Here is a 27796-nt window from a genome sequence, read left to right as displayed (position 1 = left end):
CAGGGTGGATATCGCAAGCTTTTTCCCAGGGTGAAGGATTCAATAACGAGAGGTCACACTTTCAAGGTGAGAGGTGGAAAGTTTAAGGGGGTACACGCAGCAAGTACTTCACACTGAGGGTGGTAGGCGTCTGGAATGCGTTGCCAGCAGAGGTGGTAGGGGCAGGCATGGTAGATTCATTTAAGATGCATCTAGACAGATGCATGAATAGGTGGGGAGTAGAGGGATACAGATGCTTAGGAATTGACCGACAGGTTTAGACAGTACATTTGGATCGGCTCAGGCTTGGAGGGCTGAAGGGCCTGTTCCTGAACTGTAAATTTTTTTTGTTCTTTGTTCTCTTTGTATACAAGGAAAGTAGGAAGGAACCTAAACAAGCAATTAGAAGAGGTAAAAGGTTTAGAAAGCAGGATTAAGGAGAATCCCAAAGCTTTTTATGCATATATAAAAAGCCAAAGGGTTGGCAGGGACAGGGTTGACACATTCCAGGACAAAGGAAAGAATCTATGTGTGGAGCCAGAAGAGGTAGGAAAGGTTCCTAAATGAATACTTTGTGTCAGTATTCTCCAAAGAGAAGGAATTGAAGGAGGCTCATCTCAGGGAAGGGAATGCCGAGTTTCTAAGCCAAGTTGCTATTAAAAGGGAATAGGTGTTGTGTATCTTAAAAAGTATTAAGGTAGATAAGTCACCGGGTCTTTATGGGATCTACCCCAGAATGTTAAGGGAAGCAAGAGAACAAATTGCTGGAGCATTGACAGACATCTTTGTATCCTCTTTGGCCACAGGTAAGGTCCCAGAGGACTGGAAAATAGCCAATGCTGTCCCTTTGTTTAAGAAGGATAACAGCAATAATCCTGAAAATTACAGGCCTCTGAGTCTTACATCGGTGATACGGAAATTATTGGAAAAGATTCTCAGGGACAAGATCTATTCACATTTAGAAGGAAATGGACTTATTGGCAAGAGACAGCATGATTTTGTGCGGGGAAGGTCTTGCCTCACTGATCAAGTTTTTTGAGGAGACAACAACGATAATTAATGAGGGAAAAGCAGTTAATGTTGTCTACATGGACCTCAGTAAAGCCTTTGACAAGGTCCCTCATGGCAGACTAGTTCAAAAGGTGAAGTTATATTATATTGGGGTGAGCTGGCAAGATGGATACAGAACTAGCTCAATCATAGGAGACAGGGTAGCGGTGGAAGGATTGTTTTGGAATGGAGAGTTGTGACTAGTGGTGCTCCACAGGGATCAGTGCTGGGTCCTCTGCTGTTCGTGATCTACATAAATGATTTGAAGGAAAACATAGCTGGTCTAATTATTAATTGAATGCAGACCATAGGTAGAGTTGTGGATTGTCAGAAGATATGGCAGGATAATAGATCAGTTGGAGGCATGGGCAGAAAAAAAATGGCAGATGGAATTTAATCCAGACAAACATGAGATGATGTATTTTGGAAGGTCACATATAAATGGAAATTATATAGTGAATGACAGAACACTTAGGTGTATTGATATGCAGAGGCATCTGGGTGTACAGGTCCATAGATCACTGAAAGTGACAGCGTAGGTAAATAAGGTAGTAAGAAAGGCTTATGGCATGTTTGCCTTTTTTGGAAGGTATTAGATATAAGGATAGTCATTTATGCTTCAGCTTCACAGAACTTTAGTCAGGCCACACTTGGAAATTTCGGTACAGTTCTGGTTACCACACTACCAGAAGGATTTGGATGGTTTGGAGAGGGTTGCGAAAAGGTTTACCAGAATGTATGGGGGATTTTACCTATGAAGAAAGGTTAGATAGACTGGGTTTGTTTTCACTGGAGGTTGAGGGATGAACTGATAGAAGTTCATAAGATTGTGAATGGCATGCATGGGGGGGTTTCCCCCAGAGTGGAGGAGTCAATTACTTGGGGACACAAGTTCAAGGTGCACATGGGCAAGTTTAAAAGAGATGTGTGAGGCAAGCTTTTCACACAAAAGATGGTGTGTGCCTGGAATGCATTGCCAGAGGAGGTGGTGGAAGTAGACACAATAGCAAGATTCAAGAAGCACCTGTCGAGAGTGTGGTGCTGGGAAAGCACAGCAGGTCAGGCAACATCGGAGAAGCAGGAGAATCGATGTTTCAGGCAAAAGCCCTTCATCACTTTCTCCTGGAGTCTTTCACACTCTGCTTATGAAAACTTTGAGAACATTTGTTCCTTTTTAGGGAAAACCTCAGTAGTTCCTGTAAAAGAAAACTGTACTTCATAATGTGGGTGAAGAAATTATCAATATAATCTGAATGTAAATTTACAAAGCTAATTTACTGCTCTTCTATACTATTGAATTTAAAATAGATATTTGCAGATATCTCATGGAACAACTAAATCCTGGAAAAGAAGTAAATTACAATATCAAAATTCGAGACTAGTTCTCACGAAAACTTAAGAGTGGCCATGGAAAATCAGAAAGAATAACTATTAAACAATAAATATGGACTAAACACTGATTAAAGCATTAAAAACATATTCATTCATAACTTACAATGTTTAAAAAAAAGTCAATTTGTAACAGATCTATTCTTCTTGGCAACTCTTTCCTCAAAAAAAATTGTCTAATCATCTCATGACAGAAGACATCCAATGGTATGGTACAGAGTTACTTCAGACATTTTCCACATCACTCACATTCAAAGGGTAACACTTTCCTTTTCGGAGGTGTATTGTAATTACTGGGGTATACTTACCGAGAAGTATCTGATGCCAACTGGGTCTTGCAGGAGACGTTCAAAGCACACAGCCCAACTAGCTACCTGCCGTTCCACGTGTTTTCTGCAGCTCTGGACACTGGGAAGACTTGCATTACTGTTTATGCTGTTCTCACTGTTGTAATTCTTGAGGTCTGCACTGTTCAACTCTGCCAAACAAGATAACAACCATGTATCTCGCACACAGATGTGGCCTGCACTAAATCAAAGCCAGTATCATCATAAACACTGAAAATAATAGAATCATATGGTTGAATTTCACAATTAGTAGCAAAGTTGATGAAAGCTGTTACAAAAATGAGAAATCTCTGCTGTGGATAATCTTTTTTTCTGATGACAATTTAAACCTGGCGTCAGGACAACGGGATCTTCAGACAACTAGCAACAGTGATGATATTAGAAACAAAAACAGAAATTGCTGGAAAAGCTCAGTAGGTCTGGCAGCATCTGTGAAGAGAAACCAAAATTAATGCTTTGAGTCTGGTTACCCTTCTTCAGAACTCAGGAAGGTTCTGAGGAAGGGTCATTGAACCAAAACATTAACTTTGATTTCTCTGAACAGATGCTGCCTGACCTGCTGAGCTTTTCCAGCAACTTCTGTTTTTGTTTCTGATTCACAGCATCCGCAATTGTTTCGGGGTTTTTTTTCGTGATGATGTCAAACACACTGATGTATTCTCATAAAAGCAAATTAAGTAAAATCTACCACTTTTTCACATTTAACTAATTTTCCAGAAAGTGAAATAAATGACTGGAAAATACACAAGTCATTAAGATAGAAGCTATGCTGTGGACCTCTAGGACCATGACGCTTATGAATTATCCATTATCTGAATTTCAAGAAACATTCTGGCACCTCAAGTTCTAACTACCAGTTGCCTATGTACCTTCTAATTCACAACTCAGCATTAAGCTATTTTGAGAAGTTAGTTACCTTCTCTGAAAGGCAACTAGGGTGAGCAATATATGCTGGCCAGCCAGCGACACCCATGTCCCACAACGGAATAAAGAAAACCTTAATTTTCATCTCCACAATGTACTTTTTCTCCTTATATAGAATCAAAGTCATACAGCACGAAATCTGACCCTTCGGTCCAACTTTTCCATGCCGACCAGATATCCCAATCCAATCCAGTCTCACCTGTCAGCACCCGGCCCAAATCCCTCCAAACCCTTCCTATTCATATACCATCCAGATACCTTTTAAATGTTGCAATTATACTAGCCTCCACCACTTCCTCTGGCAGCACATTCCATACACGTACTACCCTGTGTGTGAAAAAGTTGCCCCATAGGTCTCCTTTATATGTTTCCCCTCTCACCCTAAACCTATGTCCCCTAGTTCTGGACTCCCCTACCCCAGGGACAAGACTTTGTCTATTTATCCTATCCATGTCCCTCATGATTTTAAAAACCTCTATAAGGTCACCCTTCAGCCTCCGACGCTCTGGGGAAAACAGTTCTATTTTACCTGCTTTGGTCCATATCCTTCTAAACCTTGCCTATTCATATACCTGCCCAAATGTCTTTTAAATATTGTAATTGTAGCTGCCTCTATCACTTCCTCTGGTTGCTCATTCTATACATGCACCAACCTCTGATGTGAAAAAGTTGACCCTCAAGTCACTTCTAAATTTTCTCCTCTCATCTTAAACCTATGTTCTCTAGCTTTGCTTTTGCAAAAAAAGGTGTATTTCCACCTAGCTTATGCCTACATTTTTAGGTGAAAACATAGCACAGAAAACTGTGAACCTAAAAACTGCTAATGAACTATCTTCCAGGTATAAGATTTAACTTAATAGCAATAACAATTGTTAGAGGTTAGAAAAGTCCTACATTTATACAGTGTGTTTCATGATCTCAGGGAATTGTAAAATCCTTTACAGCTAGTGAGCTACTTTTAGGTCGGTCATTAAGGTTACGGACCAAAGATAAATCTCTAACCAGAAAGCAAATGTTCCTGAACTAGAAATTCAGCTTACAAAATTAATCTCCACTTCTGATAGCAAGAACTTCAATTACAATAAAACAATTATGTTCCTTTCATATATTCCATTATTCTTCTCTAACAGTATTGTAAATTTATCTACAGCATGTGGACTGTAGCTGTTCAAAAAGGCAGCTCACCACTTCCTTCTCTGCAAGGCAACTAGAGTGAGCAATATATGCTGGCCAGCCAGCGACACCCATGTCCCACAATGGAATAAAGAAAACCTTAATTTTCATCTCCACAAAGTACTTTTTCTCACTTTATTGTTTTTCCTAACTGACTACAGAACTCTAATCTTGTCTTTAGTTTATCACTTTTGTACTAGTTGCTTAATTCATGAACTTTTCTGTATAGGATAGACTGAGACTTCATACTTGAATAAAAGAAGAAAAAAGGCGCATGAGCCACCAAAAAGGTAAAACATAAGCTGCATCGATCAATGGTACATTAGTGCGTCTCAATTTTTAAAAATTTTTAAGTTGATGTATATCAAATAGCTTCAAACTACATATACCCAACCAAAGAAATCCTCATAGTTTTGAAATACTTTAATACTCCAGCTGTCAGTGGATATATTTTGTGAAAGAAAACAATTTATGCCCTCTTGTTTCTCATCTCCTCTCTGTAAGTACCAAATTCAGAATTGATCTAATCCTACTAATATATGAACAAGGAGCAGATGTAGGCTATTAACCCCTCAAGTATGTTCCACCAGTTAATAGGTTATTGTGGTGTAGTGATAGTGTCCATAGCTTTGAGCCAGGATTCCTACCTACACTAATAACCTTTCACTCCCTTACTTAACATGAATCCATTCACCTCTGTCTTAACATAGTCAAGGACTCGGCTTCCACTTCCTTTTCAGAAAGAGATTTCCTAAGATTCACAACTCCCAGTGAGAAAAAGAAATCACCTCATCTCTTAACTAGGCAGCCACTTACTTATAAAACAGTGAACCCTTGTTCTAGATTTTCCTATAAGAGTCTCTCCAATCAAGGTGCCTGAGAGCTTTATATGTTTATTTAAGTTACTTTTTACATTCTAAACTTCAGCAGTTAGAAGCCGAGCGTGTCCAAACTTTCCTCGGAAGACAAAGTGTCCACTCCAGACAAACTTTCTCTGAGCTGTTTCATTTATATATTTTCTTAAATAATGTGAAGAATACTGCAAACCATACTCCAGATTGGTCTCAACAGTGCCTTAGATAACCAAAGCATACCCCTCCTATTTTTGTAATTAATTTCCCTCACAATAATCAATAAAATTCTATGAGCTTTCCTAATTATTTGCCATATGTGCAAACTATCCTTTTGCAATTCATACATATGGACACACAGAAACCTTTGAATTTTAGAGTTCTGAAATCTCTTATCATTAGGATGATATGTTTCTCTTTTAATTCTTCCTGCCAAAATTCCTTCCTATTTTCTCACATTATACATTATTTCTTCGATCATTGCCTCCTCATTTAAACTACCTGTATATTTTTGTAGCATCTTTATTTTCTCTTAACAACTTAATTTCCTATCTTTCTTTATGTTATCAGCAAATTTAGTGACTATATCTTCATCCAAGTCATTTACATAGATTCTAAACACAGGTTCCGACTCTGACTCCTGAGGCACACCTCTCATTACACCTTGCCAAACTGAAAAACATCCATTTATGCCTACTGGCTGCTTCCCATTAGCCAGCCAATCTTCTATAAATACCAATATGCTTTCTAGGAATCTAAGTACATAATATCTACCTTTTCCCCATTGTATACAATACATTATTTTTTTCAAAAATTCCAATAGATGGTTGAACATGATTCCCCTTTCATAGAATAATGTTGACCCTGCCTGATTACTTTGAACTTATCTAAGTGCAATAGCTTATTTAATAATAGCTTCTAACATTTTCTCTTTGACAGATGTTAAGTTAACTGGCTTGTAGTTTCCTAACTTTCTATTGCCCTTTTGTTTTAATAAAGGAGTTACTTTGCTATCTTCCAATGGTCCCTGATTTAGGGAGTTCTGAAAAATTAAAATTAAATGCATTGCTATGTTACTAGTCACTTCCTTTATGACTTTGGTCTGAAGTCCATCTGGAGCTTATATTGAGGAAATAGGAAAAGGAGTAGGCTATTCAACCCCTTGAGCCTGCTCCACCATTCAATATGATCATGGCTGACTTGTGGCCTAACTCCATATGCCAACTGTGGACCTATATCTCTTGATACCCTTGCTAATAAAAATTTGTCTATCTCAGACTTAAATTTAACAATTGATTTGGTATCAACCACTATTTGAGGAAGAGAGTTCCAAACCTCCAATACTCTTTACAGGTTTAAGTGCTTTCTAACATTTCTCCTGGTCACCCGGCCATTGTCAAACCACAGTTCCAACAATCTGTTCAGTACCACTTCTCTGTTGATTATAATTTCTAGAGTTCCTCCCTCCTTTCCATTTCTTGATTTATTGCTACTTCTGGATTATAATTTATAGTCTTTATAACTGATGCAAAATAATGCTTAAAAGAAATACATGAACTTGGGTTCAATTAATCCTTGTTCACTGCTGCACATACTTTGCAAATGACAATGATATCCACTACACCAAGTATACAAGTGTAAAAATGACACAAGATATTTACAATTCCCTGTCCTCAATAAAAACATTAGTTCTGTCATTAACATCGCATTCAACTATAAATGTCAGTAGGCTACTTACTTTCAGATGTTCTTGGTCTGAATTATGTAGGTTCACACAGGGCAATGCATTTAACAACTGAGCATAGTTGAGAAGTTGGTTGCCATACTAACTTCTAACTAATCGGTCTGTGTTGCTGTTAAAACACTGTCTATCAGTATCGTATCGCAACTACATATTAAAATACTGGAAACTTCACCAGAGCAATTCCAGGCGAGAGAATAGAGGAGTACCATACATCTGCATTCAGTTTTTTTTCACTAATATTATAAATGCACTAATATGTAGTTTTAAATTTGGAGGTTTCTGTCTAAAAATTGCCTAAGGCAAAATTTTGGCTAAAACATTATTAAAATAATACATCTCAGTTCTTGAACAGTGAAGAAAACATCACAGTTCAGAATGTACAGTGAAAAGGCATACTCTGTCCGTTTACCTGATTGCACCTGGTAGGATCCACTGTAATGCCGTCTCACCAAATATTTCAAAGTATCCACTGGAAACCAACCTCCAGAATCCATACCAGTCTCAACTGCACTTTCCCAGCAATAACTGGAAGCCAACTACAGGCGGCCTCTGTGGCATTTTGTGCAGATTCTCTAACTCTTAAATCAAGAAAGTGTAGCTCACTCTGAATGACTGAACACATTCAAGAGACCAGTTGAGTTTGCTTCCCCACATGATCAAAACAATTCCCTTCCATGTGACTGCAAGTACAGGAAACAGATAGAATGTCAAAGACAAAGCTTTAAGAGCACTAGTTAAATTATTTAGGAGGAGTTTATACCCGTTCGTTACCACAGAAACATAAATTATTGATGAACCAGTGGGAAAATATTACTTGTGCTGAAGAGAGAAATAAAAAGCAATCTCTATATATAGGAAATGATAGCAAAATAATAATAGGAAATTAAAGTAATTGGGATCATTGAAAAGCTACGATCCTAGAATTCAGATGCAAGGAAACAGAGCTTGGATATACTAATATCTGTCAGATCTTTTAATTTTAGAAAATTATAACTTAAAATATAGCTGTGGAACACTTCCATAAATTTCATTTTAAAGCTGGCTGCTCACTGCATGGATTTATCATGTAACCAATGTAAAGTGAAAGGAATGCAATATTGCCTCCTATAGGTGCTCTCAACTTCAACATGAAATATTAGACTGATGCCATCTATACTGCTCTGCTGATATCTCTATCCAGAAACCACTTTACATGCATTGATAATTTGCTGTACTATATCCAAACTTAACCACAATATTAAGATTTATTTTTAAAACAAACCTGAACTATTTCATTGAATAGATATCATTAGTTGATCTATGTCATTCAGCAGAAGAAAGCATGAACATAATAATGACAGTATGTCTTGCTGGATAATATTGACAGTGAATTGGCATGGTAGGTGAAGAGGTAAAGTTTGATTGAAAGAAGCAGGCACTAAGTTGGCATAGGGTAATGAGGGGCAATGGGGGTGGGGCAGACAGCATTAGAACATAGAACATAAAACATAGAACAATACAGCACAGAACGATGTTGTGCCAAACATTTGTCCTAGCTTAAGCACCTATTCATGTACCTATCCAATTGCCGCTTAAAGGTCACCAATGATTCTGACTCTGCCACTCCTATAGGCAGCGCATTCCATACCCCCACCACTCTCTGGGTAAAGAACCTACCCCTGATATCCCCCTATACCTTCCACCTTTCACCTTAAATTTATGTCCCCTTATAACACTCTGTTGTACCCGGGGAAAAAGTCTCTGACTGTCTATCTATTCCCCTGATCATCTTATAAACCTCTATCAAGTCACCCCTCATCCTTCGCCGTTCCAATGAGAAAAGGCCTAACACTCTCAACCTATCCTCGTACGATCTATTCTCCCTTCCAGGCAACAGCCTGGTAAATCTTCTCTGCACCCTCTCCAAAGCTTCCACATCTTTCCTAAAGTGAGGCGACCAGAACTGCACACAGTACTCCAAATGTGGCCTTACCAAGGTCCCGTAAAGCTGCAACATCACCTCACAACTCTTGAATTCAATCCCTCTGCTAATGAACACTAATACACCATAGGCCTTCTTACAAGCTCTATCCACCTGAGTGGCAACTTTCAAAGAGCTATGAACATAGACCCCAAGATCACTCTACTCCTCCACCTTACTAAAAACCCTACCGTTAACCCTGTATTCCGCATTCTTATTTGTCCTTTCAAAATGTACAACCTCACACTTGACAGGGTTGAATTCCATCCGCCACTCCTCAGCCCAGCTCTGCATCATATCTAAGTCCCTTTGCAGCTGACAACAGCCCTCCTCGCTATCCACAACTCCACCTATCTTCATATCATCTGCAAATTTACTGACCCACCCTTCGACTCCCTCTTCCAAGTCATTAACAAAAATTACAAACAGCAGAGGACCCAGAACTGATCCCTGCTGAACTCCACTTGTAATTGGGCTCCAGGCTGAATATTTACCATCTACCACCACTCTCTGACTTCGACCGGTTAGCCAGTTCTCTATCCAACTGGCCAAACTTCCCACTATCCCATACCTCCTGACTTTCCGCATAAGCCTACCATGGGGAACCTTATCAAATGCCTTATACTACATCCACTGCTCTACCCTCATCCACATGCTTGGTCACCTCCTCAAAGAATTCAATAAGACTTGTAAGGCAAGACCTACCCCTCACAAATCCGTGCTGGCTGTCCCTAATCAAGTAGTGTCTTTCCAGATACTCATAAATCCTATCCCTCAGTACCCTTTCCATTACTTTGCCTACCACCGAAGTAAGACTAACTGGCCTGTAATTCCCAGGGTTAGCCCTATTCCCTTTTTTGAACAGGGGCACAACATTCACCACTCTCCAGTCCCCTGGTACCACCCCCATTGACAGTGAAGACAAAAAGATCATTACCAACGGCTCTGCAATTTCCTCTCTTGCTTCCCACATAATCCTAGGATATATCCCATCAGGCCCGGGGGACTTGTCTATCCTCAAATTTTTCAAAATGCCCAACACATCTTCCTTCCTAACAAGTGTCTCCTCTAGCTTACCAGTCCGTTTCATACTCTCCTCTTCAACAATATGGTCCCTCTCATTTGTAAATACTGAAGAAAAGTACTCATTCAAAACCTCTCCTATCTCTTCTGACTCAATACATAGTCTCCCACTACTGACCTTGATCGGACCTACCCTCATTCTCGTTATTCTCATGTTTCTCACATACGCATAAAAGGCCTTGGGGTTATCCTTGATCCTACCCGCCAAAGATTTTTCATGCCCTCTCTTAGCTCTCCTAATCCCTTTCTTCAGCTCCCTCCTGGCTATCCTGTATCCCTCCAACGCTCTATCTGAACCTTGTTTCCTCAACCTTATGTAAGCCTCCTACTTCCTCCTTACAAGATATTCAACCTCCCTTGTCAACCAAGGTTCCCTCACACGACCATCTCTTTCCTGCCTGACAGGTACATACATATCAAGGATACGTCATATCTGTTCCTTGAAAAAGTTCCACATTTCAATGACATCCTTCCCTGACAGTCTATGCTCCCAACTTATGCCCCTCAGATCCTGTCTTGCAGCATCGTATTTATCCTTCCTCCAATTGTAAAACCTACCCTGCAGCACGCACCTATCTCCCTGTAGCTTCTATCTATCACCCTCTCAGCCTCTAGAATAATTCTCAGTTCATCCAACTCCAGCTCCAGTTCCCTAACGTGGTCTGTGAGGAGCTGGAGCTGGCTGCACTTCCTGCAGATGAAGTCGGCAGGAGCATCGGTGGTCACCCCTACCTCAAACATCCTGCAGGAGGAACATTCCACTGCCTGCGCTGCCATAACTCTACACTTAGTCTCCAAAATAAGAACACTAAATAGCTTACCTTTTTTTTAGGTTAGAGGAGGAGGGAGGGTGGGAGACACTCCACTCAAATAACAATCACTTACCTTCCCGACCGGCTTTGCACTCCGACTTCACTTCAGCCCAGCTCCCGCCGCTCTCTGCTGCGAAAAGACCGTTGGCGTCAAGGTAAGTTCTTAAATAACAATCACTTACCTTCCTGACCAGCTTTGTGCTCCGACTAAACTTCAGCCCAGCTCCTGCCGCTCTCTGCTGCGAAAAGACCATCGGCATCAAGGTAAGTTCTTAAATAACAATCACTTACCTTCCTGACCAGCTTTGCGCTCCGACTAAACTTCAGCCCAGCTCCCACCGCTCTCTGCTGCGAAAAGACCGTTGGCGTCGAGGTAAGTTCTTAAATAACAATCACTTACCTTCCCGACCGGCTTAGGTCACATGAATTGATCTGAGGAGTATATGGAAATGGGGGTGTTTGAAGTTAATTACTGGAGAAACTTTTTAAGATTTCATGCCTTTTGGATAAATAGGATACCCCTATGGGTCAGGTCCCAGACCAACTTTGATGGGAGTATGGTATCTTTTGCGAGGAGTAATACACACTAAAGTTGTGAGAAGTAATTTGCTTGTGTGTAAAAAAACCACATAAACTGTGATTTGCAAAGTTGTCAAGAAAATTTTCAAAGAAAACATGCAATTAGAAAAGAAATGCATGCCATTTCAGATATGGTTACGTAGGATTTGCATTATGTGACTGATTTCCCAAACATTCATTTTGATAATGGGGTGCTGGTTAATTGACAGTGTCAGCTTGTTATTTTAAGCACTGGAGTGAGGTGTTTATTGACAGAAGGTTTAAACTCTTAAGGGATAGATTTTTTTTCAATCAGAAATTTGTTCTTGTAATTTCACTGTGTTAAGTGTTTGTTTTATGTCAGACTAGGGTGATTTTGTCAACAGTGACATGTCTGGTAAATATTTTCTATCACAATGCCTCATGGAAAATGCCCGTGCTGCATAGTAAGTGTGTTGGCACGAATAAAGAAGTACAAAGATTGGGGAGGTGGGAGATACTTGGGGACACAATGTCCTAGTAATATTATCGCTAGACTATTAATCCAGTAACGCAGATGACATTTTGGGAACCCGTGGCTGATGGCGGCATTTGAATTCAATAAAAATTTGGAATTAAGAGTTCAATGGTGGCCATGAAACCATTGTCAATTATCAGGAAAAACCCATCTGGTTCACTAATGTCCTTTAGGGAAGGAAATCTGTCATTGTTACCTGCCTGGCCTATATGTGATTTTAGGCCCACAGAAATGTGATTGAGTCTTAATTGCCCTCTGGGCAATCAGGGATGGGCAATATATGCTGGCTTAGCCAGAGACAACTAAATCCCGTGAGAGTCCCACCTATGTTTTTTTATTCAAAGTTTACATGGGTATTATAAAGGGCATGGGGATAATTATAGGCTATAAAGTATGAGAGACTTTGGAAGATGGGTAGAAAGTGGTACGGAAGGTGTAAGCGGTCATGGGGATCAGCATGGGGCATAGAGGATCTGAGGGGTGATCAGGTTAGCTGGATGGACGCATTGAGGGGCCATGGGGATGGAGGAATGGGCACAGAGACTCTATGTACCATGGAGGTTGAATAGACAGCCATAATTGCTGCAGAGTGTGTGAGTAGATGAGCACGGGGTGCCATAAGGGTATGAGGGATCTTGGGGGCTAGGTGCAGGGTTATTGGTTGACAAGGTTATGAGGGGCTGTGGGGAATGAGTGCAAGGGCATACGTTGGCATTGGGAATAAAAGGCATCGCAGGGCATGTTTACGAGGCATTGGTTAACATAAGCTTCTGAGGGTACATGGGTGGTGCATAGGGGACATGATGAGCTATGAAGATAGCTTTGTACATACGGCTAGGACAGATCAGAGTGGGTGAACTATACTGCCATTTCTTCATAGCCACTGGAGTCAAAATTCTGGAATCACCTTCCTAACACCATTGATGGTGTATCCACATCCAAAGGACAGTTGTGATTCCAGAATTTAGCTCTCACCACTACTGTCAATATGGGCAATAAATGAGGCACAACACCTCATGAATAATTCCATCAATTTGTCTATATTCATTTGAAGTACTACTCTATCATCTTCACAGTTTACACTATTTCCAAGTTATATATCAGTCGCAAATTTTGAAGTTTTCCTGTACACAAGAAATAGGTAATTAATATAAACCAGGCAAAAAACATCAGCAATGTCCTTCTTAGGAACTCTTCTATAAACCTTCCACTAATCCGAAAACACCCAATAACCACAATTCTCTGCTTCTTGTCACTCAAGCAATTTTGTATGAAACCAAGTTGTACCAAAACAAGTTAATTTTTATTTTATAACGCACTACTACAATGTTAGCTTCATTTAATTCTTGAGACGCAGTAGTGAATTGATCATCTAAGTTGTATTTTACAGGACATTTTTTTCATTGTTTTGCTGTTATGAAGTGCTGTCAATGTATTCACAGAAATAAGCTTCATGCAACAGTTATCAATCTTGAAAGCTGAAATAATGAACTTCACACATTGACAACTCTAGATTTTTAGGTTTAAGAAGTTAGCATGACATACTATACACATAATTATCTAATGTTTCAAAAGGAACTTTTATATAACTTGAAAATGACTCTTGCAGTTCATAACCAGTATAGGCTGACGTGAACCAAATAACAACTATTCCAGTGAGTTATTATACAACTGGACAATACAAAAAAATGTAATATTTTCTTGCATTTGTTCTATTTAGAACATAGAACATAGAAAAATACAGCTCAGTACAGGCCCTTCGGCCCTCGATATTGCACCGACCAGAGCCCTACCTAACCTACACTAGCCCAATAACCTCCATATGCTTATCCAATGCCCACTTAAATGACCATAAAGAGGGAGAGTCCACCACTGCTACTGGCAGGGCATTCCATGAACTCACAACCCGCTGAGTAAAGAATCTACCCCTAACATCTGTCCTATACCTACCACCCCTTAATTTAAAGCTGTGTCCCCTACTAACAGCTGACTCCATTAGTGGAAAAAGGTTCTCACTGTCAACCCTATCTAAACCCCTAATCATCTTGTACACCTCTATCAAATCTCCCCTAAACCTTCTTTTCTCCAATGAGAACAGCCCCAAGTGCCTCAGCCTTTCCAGTTATCTTAGACCAGTTTTGTGCAAAAGTCTTCATTCCACATAACTGAGTATTTTTATTTAACTGAAGTCGAGCTAATTTGTGATAGAGTTGACCAGATAAACCTTCATACTGCTTTTTAGGCAGATGTTATGTCAAATACCCTTGTGTTGCTACACTGCAACAACAGTTCACCACCACTCAGAGTAGATAGATGGTTAGGTGCTCTTGCCCATGAAGTCAACATCTATCTCTTCCTTTATTGTGCTGCAGAACTCAGGATCCATAGTCTGCAGCAAGTTGGATATATAAGCAAGAGAGGGATCACTTATAAGCACCTGATCAGAAAAGAAAACATAAACCACTTTGATGGAACGCAAAACATTATCTATCACTAAATAATATAATTCTGGCAGGAATACGGAATAATCTGCAGGGTTTGCCTGCCACAGAATCTCAGTCTACACCTCCAAATTAGTTTAATTAAATACTTACTGTTTAATTCAATATATAAAATAAACTAGAGCAAGCACTGTATACCCTACCATGTCTAGTCTTGACTTATCTGAAAATGTGCACTAACCTCCATCGGAGACCGCCGCTATCTGTAAGAAAGGAGAGAGACATGGGTGAGTACACTTCATTATTTTAATGCGAAACATTTTTACTGCTGTTTTTGCGAGACTCTGAATGTCTATGATGAATTTGAGCACCTTCCTAAATTGATAATTTCACTCAAGTTGAAAAAAAAAGATTGATCTTGCCTGAAAGAACCAAGATGCATTTTTTTCCAGCAGCTAGTTAACTCCTTAAATTGGCACTTTTTAACAGATTAAAATGGGCTAAAGGAAAGGCTACATAATCCCACAAAAGTAAAATAAGTTGCCTGAACAAGTGCCAGAATAAAGGAAAATATTTCCAATGGCTTGAAGGTTCTGAATCCAATATTATCGTAGTGGACAACTAGGTCAACTACTGGTTTAAAAAATTTCCTTTATTCCCAATAACTTGCTCTGTGGAGTGACATTATAAAGAAAACCATAGCCAGACCAGGGGAAGAATTCACATGTAAAGGGAATGAAGCACAGAATATATCTATAAATACAAACCCTACTGCCGTCAGAAGATGTCAGGATTTCTGCAGAATATCTCAAATTATGAGAACAGAGTGATATAAGCCCTGAGGCAATTCATCCCTTGACCCTTCCTTTAATATCGGTACAAACCAACACTAGAGAATTACTAAACATGTTAATTAAACAGACCTCAAGTCACATGCAACAGAACCTGTTTTTCCTGGTATTGCACAAATTTAGTCCATATGCTGCCCCACCTCTGTTCCCATACAATAAGCATGTCTCACAATATTCTGGAGTGCTCTTGTACATTTTAGTCTGCTTAGGCTTTGTTACGAAAAAAGAAACACAGGAACCTTCAAAAGTTCAACAGGAACATAACTTACACAACTGTATATTTTCTACTCACATATTAAGCTACTTGAATTATTTAACTATTCTTAAAGGCACAACATACAATACAGAAAAGATTTAGTAATGAATTAATGCAGGTCTCACTGAAATTGAATGATATATTATATAAACTTTGAGACTATTCTAAATTATCACAATCCATAAAACCATGTAGTTTTAAATATGTGAATTACTATATGATTAATTCAATTAAGGGCAGGTCCAGTTGACAACATTATATTTTACTTCTTCCTTATTCTTTTTTACAAAAATGAAGTAATACTTTAAGGGCTGGATTTTACATATTTTAGAGGGGTTATGGAGGCAGGAAGGAAACTGGCTGGTTAGCTCACTCCAACTTCCACCATCTCAGATCATAAAATCAATCATTAGGTGGACAATTGGAGGCTAAATGGCAGAAAACAGCCATTTAGCAGTGCAAAGTGGAGCTCAGTGCCCAATCAGGAGTCTAGCAGAGGGGTTATGCCATTAACAGTAAGTCAGTTATGGATACAAATTTAAAATCCCATGTCTCACTGCCTTAATCTTTATTTCTTATGGAAGAGGGGAATCAGATAAAAATGTTTAAACAAAAAAATCAAATCTGTTGTTACAATCAGCCATGGTTATGGCAGCAGACCCTCCCTTCCACCCTTGTGCTACTATGACACTGCTGCCATCAAACTCTGCCAAACTAATTCATGCCAATGCCACATTAATACAGTGGGCAACAGGAAACTGCAGTTGATTGGGTCATTAATGAACTGAGTAGGTGGGGCAGGGAAGGTTGAGGGTGTGTGCTGAGGTGTTGGTGGAGTAAGGGTTTGAACGGCTAAATGTCAACAAAGTGAACACCTTCAACTACAGGTGTTTTACACTGCACCTGGCCTATTGCAACAATAGGTCAAGCTCTTTTTGGATACTCAGTTAGTTCCACTTGATCATTTTTGTTTGGTTTGAAATGAAAACAGTGGCAATTTTTCCAGTCACAGTACGTAACTAGTTCCACAACTGAAGTAGTTTTCCTCATGTGGATTCCTGAAAATACAAATAATGCAGGCACAAGTTTTTCTTTTGGTAAAAATGTGATACAAAGTGCACTGGAACATTCTGTACAAAAAGGGTAAATTAAATCATATCCTACTAAAAAAAATCAGAAACATAAGTTTGAAAACAAATGTCAAACAGCTCTGACTAAAAGAAACACAGAATGCCAATTTTCCCTGCTAACTACAAATGATAATATGAATATCCAGTTGAAAGAATAAGCACTAGCACATTATAATTATTTTCACGAAATTGGAAGTGGAACCCCAACCATACACCACCACATACTTTCAAAAAGATACTTACTAGTGATTGCCATTCATCAACCAAGTAACAATTACTAGCTCTCAATTTCTGAGCAAATATGAAAATGGCTTGTGCTGACAGATCAGGAATCAACATTACAAGTATGAACATGAAGATTTTTGGAAAAAGAAAACTGATGGAACAATTCTTTTTTTAAAAATCATAAAACAATTAAATATCTATGAAAATGCAGATATACAGATAATAAATTCGATATACAAGTCCCATGTATGGAAATCAAACTAACAATTCATGCAGCTCCTCGAAAGCAAATTATGCTATTATTGGTTATTACCAGAACAACTTTGATTTATGTAGTGTTCCTTATGTCAGAGGTTTGCATGGCAGTTTACAAGGAAGATTAGATTAGATTCCATTCCCTACAGTATGGAAACAGGCCCTTTGGCCCAACAAGTCCACACTGGCCCTCCAAAGAGTAACCCACCCACAGCCATTCCCCTACTCTGTATTTACCCCTAAGTAATGCACCTAACACTATAGGCATTTTAGCATGGCCAATTCACCTAACCTTCACATCTTTGGATTGTGGGAGGAAACCCACGCAGACACGGGGAGAATGTGCAAACTCCACACAGACAATCACCCAAGGCTAGAATTGAACGTGGGATCCTGGTGCTGTGAGGCAGCAGTGCTAATCACTGAGCCACTGTAGCAATGGCAATGGCAATTTGAGAATCAAGGGGGAATCACTGAGTGTTAAATGCCTTGTTGTTGGCCCAACTCACCTCATTATTATGCAGTTTTCTATCTTACCAAATTCACCAAAAAAGCTAGATGTTGGGAGAGCAGGAAACTACTGAGCCACTGTGCCGCCCTAAAGGGCAGAGGTCATAGAGTCATACACATGTACAGCACAGCAACAGACCCTTCCATCCAACTTGTCAATGCCAACCAGATATCCCAACCCAATCTAGTCCCACCTGCCTGAACCCGACACATATCCCTCCAAACACTTCTTATTCACTTACCCATCCAGATGCCTTTTAAATGTTGCAATTGTCCTAATCTTCACGACTTCCTTTGACAGTTCATTCCATACACGTAGCATCCTCTGTGTGAAGAAGTTGCCCCTTAGGTCTCTTTTCTATCTTTCTCCTCTCACCCCAAATCTATGTCCTCTAGTTCTGGACTACCCAACCGCAGGGAAGAGACTTTGTCTATTTATCCTATCCATGCCACTCATGATTTTATAAATCTCTATAAGGTCACCCCTCAGCCTCTGCGCTCCAGGGAAAACAGCCCTAGCCTATTCAACCTCTCCCTAGAGATCAATTCCTACAACCCTGGCAACATCCATGTAAATCTTTTCTGAACCCTTTCAAGTTTCACATCTTTCCGATAGAAGGGAGACCTGAATTGCATGTAATATTCCAACAGTGGCCTAACCAATGTCCTATACAGCTGCAACATGACCTCCCAACTCATGTTCTCAATACTCTGACCAATAAAAGAAAACATACCAAACGCCTTCCACTATCCTATCTAGCTGCAACTCTACTTTCAAGGAGCTATGAACCTGCACTCCAAGGTGTCTTTGTTCAGCAACACTCGCTAGGACCTTACATTAACTGTATAAATCCTGCTAAGATTTGCTTTCGCAAAATGCATCGCATTTATCCAAATTAAACTCCAACAGCCACTTCTCAGTCCATTGGCCCATCTGATCAAGACGTTGTAATCTTCTTCACTGTCCACTATACCTCCAATTTTGGTGTCATCTGCAAACTTACTAACTATATCTCTTATGTTCATATCCAAATCATTTATATAAATGACGAAAAATAGTGGCCCCAGCATTGATCCTTGTGGCAGACCACTGGTCACAGGCCTCCAGCCTGAAAAACAACCCTCCACCACCACCCTCTGTCTTCTACCATTGAGCCAGTTCTGTATGGAAGTACAAGTTGTTTGAGGAAGAATGTACAAGGTGCAAAGTTAATGCATTTATAAATATATGATTTAAAGACATTCTTGATGGGAGTGAGATAGGTAGCAAGACAAATTAGGTTACACTTGATAATGCTCAGAAGATTGACTGAATGGATTTTAAAATAAAAATCACTCTGGTGAAACAGGGAGAAGGGATCTTGTTGACCTTGGTAGAAGCTTGAGACTTTATAGACAAGACTACATGGTGAGTGTGGTGTAACTTAAAATTTTTTTGATGGAGTTAAGAAGTTGATGTACTATGAGCTATTGGCGCAGTCTTGGTGGTCTGAAGGGCCTGTTCCTGCACTGTATTGTATTATAAATAACAAGTACATAATCTTGACTGTAATTTCAGTGCAGTACTGAGGGAATGTTGTCCCCATTTCGGCTTCCAAGGAGACCATAAAAGATCCCAGTCAATTGTTAGGGAATTCTCTTGATGTCTTAGTCAATAATTAGTTTTCAACCATGATTTCCAAAAATACAGATTGTTTGTAGAGCTTGCAGTACACAATTTGACTGCAGGTGTTTCCCTACATTACAACAGTGCCCATTGCAAAGACCTTCATTGATTGTGAAAATGTAAACAGAAAAAGATGGAATTACTCTGGTGGTCACATAGCATCTGGGGGAAAACATTAGTTACTCAGCTGACATTTTTAGCCCATTGAGATTTTCTGAAGTGCATTTTCTGTACAGCATAGTGCTTGCATTAATGCAAATAACCTAGACAAAAAAAAGCTAAATCACTGTTAATCACATATTTGTTTACAGTTCAAACTCTCTTTGTAAACAACCACAAATGTACAACATTTACACAGAACTATGGCAGTCAGCATTCCATAGATGAACCTAAAATCACAATTATACTGGCTTGCAGAAAGTGGATAATTCAATTCTGTGCCAACAATGTCACCATTGAATGAAAAAGTTTGTTTTAATAACACGCTTGGTGAAAAGGTATTTTGGTCTAGTCACTATTCACATTCTATATTAGCAGCATTCTATATTAGGAGCAGAAGGAAACAATTCAGTCCCTCAAGTCTGCTCTACCATTGAATTACATCATTTTGATTCATACCTGAACTTCATTCATATGTTTTTGATACAATATCTTGAAAATCCCCGCTGAACAAAATCAATTAATCTCAGTCCTCGCAACTCTAACTGCCCCAGACATTACAACTTTTTGGGTTGAGAATTCTAAATCTCTTCCACACGTCGTATAGATTAACCATTTCCCAATTTCCCTACAAAATGGCTTGGCTGTAATTTTAAGATTATTTCCCCTCATACTTGATTGTTGCACAAGAAGAAATCATTTAATCTATTGTCACCTATTAACTGCTAAAACAGTTTACAAAATTAATCATTGGTCTCCTACATTCAAAAGAATACAAACCATTTTATACAACTCGTGTGGCAATCTATGCTTCGGACACCCATTATCATTCTAAATCTGGACCACAAAAGGCCTGCTAAAACTTTCTGCCATGCATTTAAATTTCTGAGAATGGTTCTAACTGTTGGAGGCAAACTCAGCCTGTGGGATGTAGTATTTTGGAGTTTACTAGTGATCATATGAGAATTTTGGAGTTTATTTGGAAACCAATGAGGATATTTTAATGCTTAGTTATCTTCCATAATATTAAAAACTGGGAATGGATATTGTGATATTGAAGTAACAAACATTTATTTCGACTATATACAATTGTTACATTCATCAGCAAACATATAGTCTGGACTAGTAATGATAACATCCTGATCATGATCATTTATTTAAAAGGCATTCTGACTTCATAAAGATTGGGATTCTATGATATACTGACCATGAGATACAACATAGCGTAACCCTTTTACCTGTATTTTATAATCAACCATTTCAGAGATGTTATTACATACCTCTGGAACAGTTGGGACATGAACCTAGGCCAGCTCAGAGGTAGGGAGACAACCACTGTGCCACAAAACCCCTGTCCCCATGCCCCTTTTTTCCAAAGAGAAACATTTATCCTATTATCCAAACAGATGTACATGGTTGCACATTGGTATATGTTAGACTAGAGGACTGCAGATGCTGGAGATCAGAGTCAACAAGTATGGCACTGGAAAAGCACAGCAGGTTGGGCAGCATCCGAGGAGCTGGAGAGTCAAGTGGCCAAGGGGGACTGAGAAATAAAAAGGGTGGGGGGGGTGTTGACTGATGGAAAGGTAGTTTGTAAGGCGATGAAGGTGGAGGGAGATGGTGTTAGTTTGGAGTGGAGGGCAGAGCGGGTAGGTGGGAAGGAAGACAGACAGGTAGAACAGTTCAAGACAGCAGTGCCAAGTTGGAAGATTGGATCTTGGATAAGGAGTAGAAAGAGAGATGAGGGAACTGGTGAAGGGCTTATGCCCGAAATGTTGACTCTCCTGCTCCTTGATTGCTGCCTGGCCTGTTGTGCTTTTTCAGTGCCATACTTTTTGACATTGGTGTATGTTGTCAATTCAATAACGATGCAATCTAGGAAAATAAAAGAGTTTACAAGACTTATATTTCAAAGTGCAACAAAATCGTTTAGAGATTTGACAACTCATTCTCATCTGGCAATTATCTATCTTTCTGGAGAGGTATGCTTCATCGCCTACACACTAGTGAAAAGTGCCCCCGACTATTCAGCCTCTCCATATAATTCAAACCCTCCTGTCCCAACAACATCCTGGAAAAATCCTTTCTGAGCCCTCTCCAAAGAACTGGACATAGTAGTACAAAAGTAGCCTCACCTTCATCCTGTACAATCTCAACATGATGTCCTAATTCCAATACTCAATGGGCTGAGCAAGGAAGGCAAGTGTGCTAAAAACTTTCTTAATCACCCTGTTTACGTATGATGCAGCTTTCAAAGAATTATCTGAACCACTACCCAGGGGTTTGATAACACTACCCTGGTCCCTACCCTTTACTGTTTTTTGGCCTGGAGGCCTGTCACCAATAATCAGTACTGGATACGCTCTTGTTTATCATTTACATAAATGATTCGATAAGAATATAGGAGACATGGTTAGTAAGTTTGCAGATGACACAAGTATGGTTGACAGTGAAGGAGAGTATCTAAAATTGCAAAGGGATCTTGATAAACTGGGCCAATGTGCTGAGAAGTGGCAGATACAGTTTCATTTGGATAAAAGTAGGGTATTGCAATTTGGTAAAACAAATAAGGGCAGGACTTATACAATTAATGGTAGGGCTCTGGGTAGTGTTGTTGAACAAAGAAACCTTTTACTACAATCAGTAGTAACTGAACCAGCTGCTTCTTATACGAGACTGGAACCAAAGCTACACCCTTATTCTGTAAAGGTTCCCCAGTATCGGTTCTAGCCTGGGTCAACTTAAGGGTTGGAGCCCATAGCGAATTTTGTTAAAGACTGGTTTTGCAATTAGAACCAGGTGACCACTTAACCAGACATTTATTTTGACTGGTTACCTAACTCAGATGTTGCTAAGCAACTTAACTGTTCCAAGCTAGATGTAGGTGGACTTTCTAAGGTGTTCACAATCCTGGATACTGGCCTAAGATTTACTCAATTCATGCCTAATGGGACTATTTTGTCATTTCGAGTTTGCATACCGGCAGCATGACTTGCTGGCCTAGGTCCTGAAGAAAATGTTAACTGTTTGGCTGAGGCTTAGTTTTATTTTGGGGTTTTGCTGTGGACTGAGCTAGAATCCCTCTGTTCAGGATATGTCCTGAGTGAGACTATATACCTGCCTTCACTCAAATTGTCCCCCAAGCTCAGTCGGCCTGGCAAGTTGTGTAACTCATATGCTCCACTTGCCCCATTTTCTAATAACAACGCCAGTTGTAATGCCTGTTTGAAGTCTACTTGGGTTTCAGCTAATAGGTGCTTTTGCATGGTTACATCATTAATCCCATATACCAAATAGTCTCTCAGCATCTCATTAAGGGTTAAACCAAAGTCACATGTCTCTGCCAGTCATCTTAACCTTGTCAAAAATCCAGACATGGATTCCCCTGGTTCTCGAACTGTCAAATAAAACCAATAGCGTCTCAGAATTAGAAGAGGCTTGGGTCATAACATTCCTGAAATAAATCTATCAACTCTTAAAGGTTTCAGTGTCTAGTGCCTCAGGAAACTTTAGGTTCCTAATAACCAAAAAAGCTGCAGGTCCATGAGCTGTCAGAAGAATCACTCATTGCTTGTCAGCTGCCCCAACATGATTTGCACAGAAAAATATTGCATTCTTTCCACATATTACGTCCAGTCTTCGACATCAGGAACAAATGATTTAAGCTTCCCAAATGACAAATGCTTACCACAACACAAAGACAATTACCCACGAGGGGACTTCTTCAGAAGCATTTTCTTCCCTCTTCCCCACTGTAATAACTCCACTGAGGTCAGTATCCCTTCACCAAATCACCTTTGTGTGCACATGCACAGTACTTGACACTGGTCTGGCTTCCTCAGAATGAGCTCTCAGATTCAATAGATCCTCTAATATTCCTGTTTCTATCTGTCAGCCAAGGTTCCCTGACTGAACCAGTTTAACAGCCCCAATCAGGAAACTCATATTCTATGAGGTCCACTTGGCTGACTTTGTTACAATCACTACAGGGGGCCTATTGAAACTGCTGAGGACCAGGGGATGATTGAAACAGCCAAGGACAGGGCCCGTCAGATCTGATACTTTTCAACTGAAATTGCCACACCTCAGCCGCAGAAAGAAGAAAAAATGAATTTGACACAAAAGGTGAAATTAAGAAATAATAATAAAAAATAATTTGAGAAAAGGATGCCACAGATCAACCGAAAGGGAGTGGACAGGCCAGGAGTCTGGATACATTCTAACCTGCCATCTTATTAAGGTAAATAACCTACTTGTGGGCACATCATTCACAGCTCTCAAGTTCATTTATTCTATTAAGACAGTCCAATAAAAGGAGCTCTTCTAGTTATTTCAACTTAATTCAACATTTGGGCCTGATCAGTATTTTGTCTTGGTGGTCCTTCACTGCATTACATAAGTTGAATCTTTTATCATTCTTCGTATTAGTTACATATTCATGATTTGTATAATTACCCCTGTGCTTTACTCCATATAAGCCACACCCACAGTAGACAGGATGTAACATAAATGTGGATTTTAAAGCAGTGGAAAGGAATAAGAATGCAATTACTGGAAGAAAAACCTGAATCAGACCATGTTGAATTTACATAATGGAAACAAGTCATTTTTAGCCAACTGACTGTTGCCAGCATTGTTGTGATTACAAGAGACTCATCCTATCATTCTCAAACTAACTCTGCCAGCATAACCTTTTATTCATTTCTCCGTCACATACTTACCTAGTTACCTCTTAAATTTACTTACACCATTTACCTCAAATGATGTAAGAACTGCATCACTTTACTAGTTTAACATGCCAATTTTTTGAATAACCACAGCAGGATGATATTTTTAGATGAATCCATGAAATATATCGGAAAGTCTAAGGAATTTTATAAATTTGCACAAAAATACTGACATGAGTTCTCATGAGTTTTAATGTGTGGCAAGCCACACATAGAATGAAGATCCAGATTTAATCCCTTAATTATGGTCAGTTATGAGATTTAGTTCATCCATCTGTAGTAAGTAGTCCAGGAAGATACTGCAATCGACTTCTAATTAGAATGGATGAGCAGGGAAGATAGGAATATGATCAGCCATGATTTGACCCTTGGTGAGAAGGCACACAATGGCACCATGCAAAGATGGGCGAATTTTGAGAAGATTTGTAGCTCAGGTTGAGGTTCTGGATGTATGAGATTGCTTGACAAACAGGCCCGGATTAGAGTAGTGCTGGAAAAGCACAGCAGTTCAGGCAGCATCCGAGGAGCAGGAAAATCGACATTTCAGGCAAAAGCCCTTCATCAGGAATCCTACCTTGACAAACAGTCCATCAACAGTCAATGTCCAGACACATATACATAGATAAAAACAGAGGTTTACTGACATCCAGCAACCTGTTCCTCCATTTCAGACATAATTTGCAAAACACATGACCTCAAGGGACACTGAAGAAGTTCAATGAAAATTCACAATTAAAAAAATTATAAAATAAACGTACAATTTGGAGAAAAACTAAGAAAGAATTTGCTGTTTGCACAAACGGCTATACAGAGTATAGCATGTCACGAACAATACGTCTAGTGATGTTCATTAATAACAAATCTATAATTGTTCAAGATCACTGAACTCAAATCCAGGCTGAATAAATATATTCCTGTCCAATGGAATCCAAAAAAAAACGCCCAAGATATATTTAATTAATTCAAACACACCAAGAGCTGCTTTCAACTGATGAAACATCTTACGTGTCACTTAGAAAAGGAACACATACCAGTCTTTCAGTCAACGAGACTGGATGTCATCCATTTTCAAATATACTATGACTAATTACGAACAAAAATACACAACTTCTTTAAATTAGTCGCCACGAATCTTTGCAATGATGTGGCAAAATAATCCCTTACATATGGTTCACAGAAGTAATAGATTCAGCCCTCCAGTAAAGTTCTGAATTTTCTACAGCAAGTCAATGGTTTTTACAAAGAGTGTTCAAGTAATTTGACATTTTAAAATCTACAATCCTGGGTCTACACTAATACCTGTTTACAGAAAAAATAAAGTAAGCCAATTCAAGGTACTAAAACAATTTTTTTAAAAAACTTATACGTTCTGTACATACCACTGACATCTGCCGCATATGAAAATATTTGCAAGAAAACTTTCTTCTATACATAATCAACTGCTTAACATAACGAGTTGTTTCCAAGAATACGATTGACTGTGTCTATGCAACTTGCAGGCTTGGAAGGATCAATTTACAGAGTTACGTTATTTCAGTGCCATGTCTGAGCATGTCGAAACAACTTTGACAAGGTAGTTGGTGCAAAATTTCTTTCTGTTTTTAAAAAGGTTAACTGTCGCAACACCAAACGTTGTTGGCTAATTTGCTACTCCTATATTGAGACATTGTCTCATTCCAAGTTCAAGATTGCTAAAAGTGCATGGAAATCACAGAGACTGCTAACTTTACACAAATCCAATAGTATCATTGTAAAGGTGGTTGAATATCATGTAGCTTTCAGTCACATCCTTTTTGTACTAAAGACCACCATTTCACCAGCCTGCTGATAAATAAAAGAATTGCATGCATAGGATTATCTCCTTGAAGTTCCGAATGAATGAAAGAAAGACAAAGGTTATTGTTATTTGTTATTGAAAGTTTATTTTATTTCATGGTGTAACTGAAGCTATTTGAGTTCAGGTGGAAAAAGCAATTGTGCCAAAATTGATCATTGTTTTGGAGAGAGGCAAAGGGTTATGATAAGCCTTGGGAAACTCGGAGGTGCTCAAGTGGAAGCATCATGCTTGAGGTTTTCGCCACAAGAACCAACAAAGCTGAAGAGAATGTAAAATTGGGAGAAGTTGGGGAAGGTATGATAAGAGAGGCAGCTACTGCATCAGATTAGGATCTGGAAATGGGTTAAATGGGTAGAGTTGAGTTCCAGCTTCAAGACCACTTCATGATAGCAGGAATAGGATATGAGATGGATGAAAAATAGAAAGGCCATAGCTGGAGGTATCAGAATTGGGCAACTTTGGTGGGGGAACAGCTATCTCAGAAAAACAGGCAAATTCAAAATTCAGCAACTCTGTCTCATCAGCAAATCAAATCGAAAAACTATTTGATGTGGTAGATTTGGGTGACTAATGCCACCTTGTGGTCAGAGTGGGACAATTAAACTTGACAAGATAATGCTGGAATGGAACTTTTTTCAATTCGAGTCAATGTCACAGAATCATACAGCACGGAAATAGACCCTTCAGTCCAACTTGTCCGCGCCGACCAGTCTCACTTGCCAGCATTTGGCCAATATCTCTCTAAACCCTACCTAATCATTTGCATATCCAGATGTCTTTTAAATGTTGTACTGGTACTTGCCACCATTACCTCTGGCAGCTCATTCCATATAGTCACCACCCTCTGCATGAAAATCTTTCCTCTCTCACCTTAAACCTATGCCCTCTAGTTTTCTATCTACCCTAGTAAAATTCCTTAGCTATTCACCCTCTCCATGCCCTCATGATTTTATAAACCTCTATAAAGGTCGCCCCTCAACCTCTAATGCTCCAGGGGACAAAACCCAGCTTATTCAGCTTCTCCTCAAGCATGGAGACCAGAATTGAATGCAGTATTGTAAAAGCGGCCTCACTAACATCCTGTACAATCACATCAACTCCAGAACAAGCCAGACACGACTTCACCCCAGCCCGGGGACTCCCTTCGAGCAAGGAACAAGTTAGATCTGACTGACTCCCCTGGCCTGGGCTTGTAGGCTGGGCCGAGGCTTGAAGTTCACAGCTAGGAACAAGTGTCTGAAGGAGCAGAAGCATTGGTGAAAGGACAGATGACAGTTCAGCAGCAGCATCTGGAGGTAGGTCAGATGGGAAACAGGAGGCTTCTCCCGGCCCAGCATTTTGATAGTCTG

The 27796-nt window shown here is 39.5% G+C and overlaps 1 protein-coding gene across 3 annotated transcripts in view; it reads right to left on the bottom strand.

Moving 5' to 3' along the window:
• Window positions 1-27796, bottom strand: part of rgs12b (regulator of G protein signaling 12b) — a 204935-nt gene that overhangs the window by 78404 nt on the left and 98735 nt on the right. For all 3 annotated transcript variants that reach the window (XM_060834778.1, XM_060834769.1, XM_060834788.1), the window contains exons 4-5: window positions 15070-15091; window positions 2727-2896 (exon numbers count right to left, since the gene is read on the bottom strand). In XM_060834778.1, coding sequence (XP_060690761.1) covers window positions 2727-2896; window positions 15070-15091 — 192 coding nt within the window. The remainder of the gene's footprint in view (window positions 1-2726; window positions 2897-15069; window positions 15092-27796) is intronic.

Source organism: Hemiscyllium ocellatum, chromosome 2, assembly GCF_020745735.1.
Source record: "Hemiscyllium ocellatum isolate sHemOce1 chromosome 2, sHemOce1.pat.X.cur, whole genome shotgun sequence".
Classification (NCBI taxonomy): Eukaryota; Metazoa; Chordata; class Chondrichthyes; order Orectolobiformes; family Hemiscylliidae; genus Hemiscyllium; species Hemiscyllium ocellatum.
Note: the sequence above shows the minus strand (reverse complement) of the source record. Positions and strands in the feature narration are given on the sequence as shown.